The sequence below is a fragment of the Empidonax traillii genome, unplaced genomic scaffold (genome assembly GCF_003031625.1).
Source record: "Empidonax traillii isolate 1590-97213 ecotype Southwest subspecies unplaced genomic scaffold, ASM303162v1 scaffold19:size3308961, whole genome shotgun sequence".
NCBI lineage: Eukaryota > Metazoa > Chordata > Aves > Passeriformes > Tyrannidae > Empidonax > Empidonax traillii.
The window spans coordinates 897015-903158 of NW_020955212.1; the positions used below are offsets into that span (position 1 = coordinate 897015).

At 47.7% G+C, this 6144-nt stretch overlaps 1 protein-coding gene across 1 annotated transcript; it reads left to right on the top strand.

Annotated features, from left to right (window-relative positions):
* The first annotated feature begins 1003 nt into the window (after nucleotides 1-1003).
* RPL14 (ribosomal protein L14) lies at nucleotides 1004-5903 on the top strand. The gene is made up of 6 exons (XM_027897431.1): nucleotides 1004-1081; nucleotides 2043-2144; nucleotides 2771-2865; nucleotides 4546-4645; nucleotides 5020-5073; nucleotides 5619-5903. The coding sequence occupies exons 1-6, from the start codon at nucleotides 1079-1081 to the stop codon at nucleotides 5796-5798; spliced, it is 534 nt and encodes a 177-aa protein (XP_027753232.1). The 5' UTR covers nucleotides 1004-1078; the 3' UTR covers nucleotides 5799-5903.
* Nucleotides 5904-6144: the final 241 nt, after the last annotated feature.

A 6144-nucleotide genomic window follows, 5' to 3' on the forward strand; every position in this document is an offset into this window, starting at 1 on the left:
AACCTGCACTGCCTGGCATGATTCAGTGTTGATAAAGTCAGGTAAGAGCACAGAAAATGAAACAACGCTGAGTGTGATAGTCATTCCACAATCTGGATAGCTTTCGTTTTTAAATTCAGTTATTACAGGAACAGTGTATGTTCACTGGGATGACAGTGAAGACTGTTTATCACCAAAAGTGCTCACCTATACTTCAGTTATGAGTGTGTTTCTGTGTAGGAAGAGGAAGGCCATATCTATTTACTTGCTCGGCAACATTTGTACAGATGTAGTGTATGCTTGATGTTAAGGAACAGCTTGAGTTTGATGTTTTCTTATGATGACTGTTAAGAGTCATTTATAATCTTAACAGATGCAGAGACGCTTGCATGCAAGTTATGTGATGTGGGACAGATGCAGCCCTCATGCTCACTAAGTAATTAGTGCAGTCCCCACTGATGTTCGAGATCAAGTCCAACCCTTGATCCAGTCCCACTGTGATTATTAGATCATGGCACTCAGTGCCACATCCAGCCCTCATCTTAAAGACCTCCAGGGACGGTGAATCCACCACCTCTCTGGGCAGGCCATTCCAATGCCTGATCACCCTCTCTGTAAAGAACTTCTAATACCCAACCTAAACGCTGGTTTTGCCCTCTCCGAAAGTCCATTCCGAACACGTGCAGTTCCCGTCTCCCTCCCAAGCCTTATCCTGCGTTTGTTCTGCTTTATTATCCCAGAGTACCGCCCTGCGTTCGGCCAAGCCGCTCTTCCAAAATTCACGGCTGGTTCCTCACCGCGATACGAAAACCCGCGCGCCACCTCAACGTAGTCCTTCCTTATTATCCCTCATTACGGCGTTTTGCCTTTTGGAGAGATGCTTAGTTTTAACAGATTGTCTTTTAAAGGGCATTGGTTGTGCTCTGGCAACTTTTCTTTTCGGAGAGCCGTGAGGGGCGCTGCGCGTGCGCGGGGGCGGGGCGGACGCGGGCGCGCGAGAGGGCCCCGCCCCCGCCCCCGCGCACGCGCAGCGCCGGTGCCCCGGGCGGGTTTCCGGCGGCGCCGGCCTCGCCCCGCCCTCTCGGCCCGGGCCGCCATCATGGTGAGTGCGGCGCGGCCGCCGCTCCCGCCGGGACCGGGCCTCGGGGCGCTCCTGGGCAGCTCTTACCGGGGTCCCACCGCGCTCCCGCCGCAGCCGCCCTCCTGCCGGAGCCGCTCTGCGCCGGGCCGGGCGGTGGCGGTGGCGCGGGGGGGGGAGCCCGCGGCCTCCTCAGCCGCGCCGGGAGCCGCGTGGGGAGCGGCGGGGCCGGGCTGGGAGCGCTGCGGGGGCCGCGGGCCTCTCTGCTCGGGCGGAGGGGGTTTTCATAGAATCATAGAATAGATTGGGTTGGAAAAGACCTCCAAGATCATCAAGTCCAACCCCTGATCCAACTCCCAATTACTATATCATGGCACTAAGGGCCACGTCCAATCTCTGCTTAAAAACCTCCAGGGATGGTGAATCCACCACCTCTCTGGGTAGGCTGTTCCAATGCTTGATTACCCTCTCTGTAAAGAATTTCTTCCTAACATCTAACCTAAACCTCCCCTGGCAGAGCTTGAGCCCATGTCCCCTTGTCCTGTTGTTTCGTGCCGCTCGAAGGCTTTGCAGAGGCTGAGGGGAACTGATGGGGGCGAGGCTTTACAAGGAGCATGGAGTGACGGGGCGTGGGGAGGGGAGTGGGTTCCCTGAAAGGTGGTGGGTTTAGATTGGATATCAGGAAAAAAAATGCTTTACTGTGGGTGCGGTAGGGCACTGCAATAAGTTACCCAGTTGTTGATGCCCCATCCCTGGCGGTGTTCAGGGCCAGGCTGGATGGGGCCTTGAGCAGCCTGGTCTAGGGGAAGGTGTCCCTGCCCATGGCAGGGGGTTGGAACTGGATGATCTTTAAGGTCCTTTCCGACCCAAACCATTCTGTGATTCTTATGGGAAGATCTTTTAACCACTCTGAGGGCCTGGGATCTGTAGGTGACCTTGGGTGTGTTCTCTCCTAACTCTTGTCAATCCCTGCCTGCTCTCCCAGGTGTTCAAGCGCTTCGTGGAGATTGGCAGAGTTGCCTACATCTCCTTCGGGCCACATGCTGGCAAGCTGGTGGCCATTGTGGATGTTATCGACCAAAATAGGGTAAGCTCTGAGCGCTGTGCCTTTATTTCCTCCTTTTTGCCTTGACGGAAGCTTATGTGCTAAGGCAGCACGTATCAGTCTTGAAGGAAGTTTCCTGTGACTAGTTTTGTCAAATAAATTTAAACAAATTTAAACAGTTTACCAAAAGATGAGCTTTAACAGCTGCTGTACTTGAAACTTTGATTAGCAAGTTTTTTTTACTGTCAAGTGACACATTCTCCTCTCTGCTGTTTCCTAGGGGGGGACAAGGGATATCAGTTGGGCTCTAAAACTTACCAGTGGAATGACATTAATGTATGTGTAAAGCAGATGTTTGGGAGGGCACTCTTTTTACTTGATGATTCTGAAAAAGCTGGAAGAAAAAAAAAAGATAAAGCATGTTATCTTAGCTCTGTATGCTTTCCTTTAAAGTTCAGTTTGTTTCTTTCCCAAAGACTGACCTTCAGAATTCTTTCTGTGAAGCTTGGGTTGTATAGGCAAGACTTAACTATCTCCAGTTTTGCCTGCATAACACATATTTAAGTTGTTGTCAAGGTACTGTTCATACGTTATTAGGAAGCTGCTCTCTCAAGTCAAATATAGTGGGATAACTGCTACAAACCCCATGTTTCTTTTTCCTCTTTCAGGCACTGGTTGATGGCCCCTGCAGTGGTGTCAGGAGGCAGGCCATGCCCTTCAAGTGTATGCAGCTGACTGACTTCGTTCTCAAGTTCCCACACAGGTGAGTGAGCGGTTGGCACTTTTTTGACCTGTATAAAAAAAGCACTTGTGCTGTCCTTTCATGACTAATTCGTGCTAAGTCTAGAAAGTTCATACACCAGTGGCTTAAGAGTAAAAGTTCATCAGAGTGTGGTATCGTAGTTGAATATACTGAAGTGGGTGATAGCTGCTGTTCAGGAGCAAAGAAGTCACTTAGGGGCTCAGGCAGCTCACAGTGTTCCGTGGGGGGGGAAGCAATTGCAGTAAGTGCTGTTGCAGCTTTGCCTTTGCTGCTGCTTAGGTCACCGTCATGCATTAAATAGATTCCCTGCCTGCAGAACTGCTCTGGAATTGCAGGAGGCTGGACTCACTCTGTTCTCTTTAGCTTCGTTACTGTATGAGTTCTGTAATTTAGAAACAAAAAGTGCTTCATTTCTGATCCTGATGCAGTGCTAGGAGTAGTTGCTCATCTGGACAGTGAGGTGGGTTGAGAGTACATCCCAGAGGGTCAGAATCAATGGCACAGGATCTAGTTGAAAGGCTGGTCACTAGTCATGTCCCCCAGTATTCAATACTTAGCCCAGTATTGTTAAACTTCTCCATCAGTGGCTTGGATGAAGGGGCAGATGCCTCCTTAGCAAGTTCACTGATGACACAAAGTGGGAGGAGTGGCTGATACCCCAAAGTGCTGTGCTGCCTTTCAGATGGACCTTGACAGACTGGAGAGACTGTCACAGAGGAACTCTCTGAAACCCAACAAGGGCAAATGCAGGGTCCTGCACTTGGGGAGGAATAACCCCATGTACCAGTACAGGGTGGGGCTGCCCAGCTGGGAAGCAGCTCTGCAGAGAAGGTCCTGGTAGACAGCAAGCTGTCCCTGAGCCAGCAATGAGCCCTTGTGGCAAAGAAGGCCAGTGGTATCCAGGGGTGCATTAGGAAGAGCGCTGCCAGCAGGTCGTGGAGATGATCCTGCCCCTCTGCTCAGCCCTGGTGAGACCACATCTGGAGACCTGTGTCCAGTTCTGGGCTCCTCAGTGCAACAGAGACATGGAGCTCCTGCAGTGGGTCCAGCGGAGGGTGACAAAAATGTTTAAGAAATTAGAGTATCTTTCTTGGGAAGAAAGGCTGAGGGAGCTGGGCCTATTCAGCCTTGAGAAGAGACAACTGAGAGGGACCTCATCCATGTTTATAAGTATCTGAAGGGAGGGTGTCAAGAGGATGGAACCAGGCTGTTCTCGGTGGTGCCAGGCAACAGGCAGAGAGGCAACAGGCAGTACCTGATGCACAGGAAGTTCCACCTGAGTATGAGGAAAAATTTCTTTACTGTGTGGAAAATTTCTTTACTGCACTGGAACAGGTTGCCCAGAGGGGTTGTGGAGTCTCCCCGACTGGAGATACTCAAGAACCATCTGGACATAATCCCGTGCCATGTGCTTTAGGATGACCCTGCTTGAGCAGGGAGGTTGGACACATGACCCGCTGTGGTCCCATGTGATTCTGTCAGTTCTAACAAAGCATTTACTCATCAGAATGTTCTTTATGCCACAGAAATATATGTGACATTGACTTAGATGTCTGAAGCAGTATAGAAGAGGTGATCTTCCCTTGTATGAAATTTGATAGCCCAGCAGCAGGGGGGAACTCTTTTTTTTTTTTTTTTTTAAATAAAGACTGAATACAATTTTTGACTGCTCCAATACAGTGCTCGTCAGAAGTGTGTGCGACTTGCCTGGGAGAAGGAAAATATAAACGAGAAATGGTCAGCGACGAGATGGGCAAAGAAAATTGAAGCCCGAGAAAAGGTACAGTGTTTCACTGGATGAGGAATGCATGTTGTACTGCTCCTGCTCTGTAAAGTTGGGTGCAGTGTAATAGGCTGAATGTTTTCAATTGCAGGCTAAGATTAAAGATAGAAAAGGTGTAGTTTTTTAAAAGTTTCTGCTAATCACCTTCAAGTTCTTGTATTTTAACAGTAAATGTGGTTTTGTTCAGTCCTTTCTATAACCACCTTTTTCCCTGCACCATTCCTTCCCAGGAAAGACCTTAAATAGTGAACTAGTTCAAGTGCAGCTAAACCTAATTTGGAGATGATCAGAATTACTTATGGAATGCTTTGAAATACTTAATTTTACTACTTGTATATATTAGAGTTTCATGACTGATTCTTTTCACACAGAAAGCCAAAATGACTGACTTTGATCGCTACAAGGTTATGAAAGCAAAGAGAATGGTAAGTGTTTAAATGCTACTTCTTTATGGGGTTAATGCTTGTAGCTGTCACTTTAGAGTCACGTACAGGTGGTGGTAGCTTTGCTTTCATAGCTGGTTTGGGTTGTGGAGTGACACCTTGAATGTCAGTGCTTTGGATTTTCCATGCTTCTTTCCATGCCACCACTTTGTCTTCAGAGTTGGTCAGACTTGAGCCCATATAATCCGTGTGTCAGTCCTCCCAAGCTGATGCACAGCTGAGGAAGGAATTGCCTGCTGATGAAATCAAATACTGATGGGTTGCTGTTAGTATTTCATTCTATAATGAAAATCATTACTCAAAATATTGGGGTGCCCAAGTTACCAGCCAGAATTATCTTGTTTGCTTGGTAGATCAGAACAGTTTTAGGTGGAATTTGACATGCTGAATATAACGCGTGGTAAAGGGTGATAACTCAAACTTGAGCTTTCAGATTCTGCCTTTTTGATTAAGGCACATTATTTGAGCTCTTGCTCTTTTCATTCTGATTAAGAGATAACATTTTCTTTCTTTTTTTTTTTCTTCAGAGAAACAGAATCATCAAGCATGAAATGAAGAAGCTCCAGAGGTTGGCTTCTAAGAAAGGCAAGAAGCCAGAGAAAGCAGGGAAACCAGGGAAGGGAAAGAAGGCAGAGAAGGCACCGAAGGCGAAGAAACCAGAGAAGGCAGTGAAGAAACCAGAGAAGGCACAGAAGGCGCAAAAATAAATGAACTTCTCATCATGTGTAACTCTGTGTCCCTGTTACGATTTTGAAATTACAGCCATCCAATTTAAATTGTAATCATAAGTTCGCTTTTATTTCTGACCAAGAGTTGTTGTCTGTCTCATTTATTAATGTTGAGGTGTTGGGTTCTGGTGTTCCCCAGGAACACATAGAAAGGTCACCTTTCTATGTGCAGTGGACTGACACACACTGCCCAATACTCTGTACCCAGTGCTAGTGGAAATAATTGCACACCCAGTTAATTGAAGTAGGTCAGATCCTGACATTTAAAAGCAGTCTGCAATTGAAGTTGATTGGGAATGTACAGAATTACTTGCACAGTCTTGAG

Excerpts from the sequence above, each read along its gene's own strand:
- RPL14 (XM_027897431.1), top strand. Across the intron at positions 2,145-2,770 it reads ATGTTATCGACCAAAATAGG|GCACTGGTTGATGGCCCCTG; the intron begins GTAAGCTCTGAG and ends TTCCTCTTTCAG. Across the intron at positions 5,074-5,618 it reads TTATGAAAGCAAAGAGAATG|AGAAACAGAATCATCAAGCA; the intron begins GTAAGTGTTTAA and ends TTTTTTCTTCAG.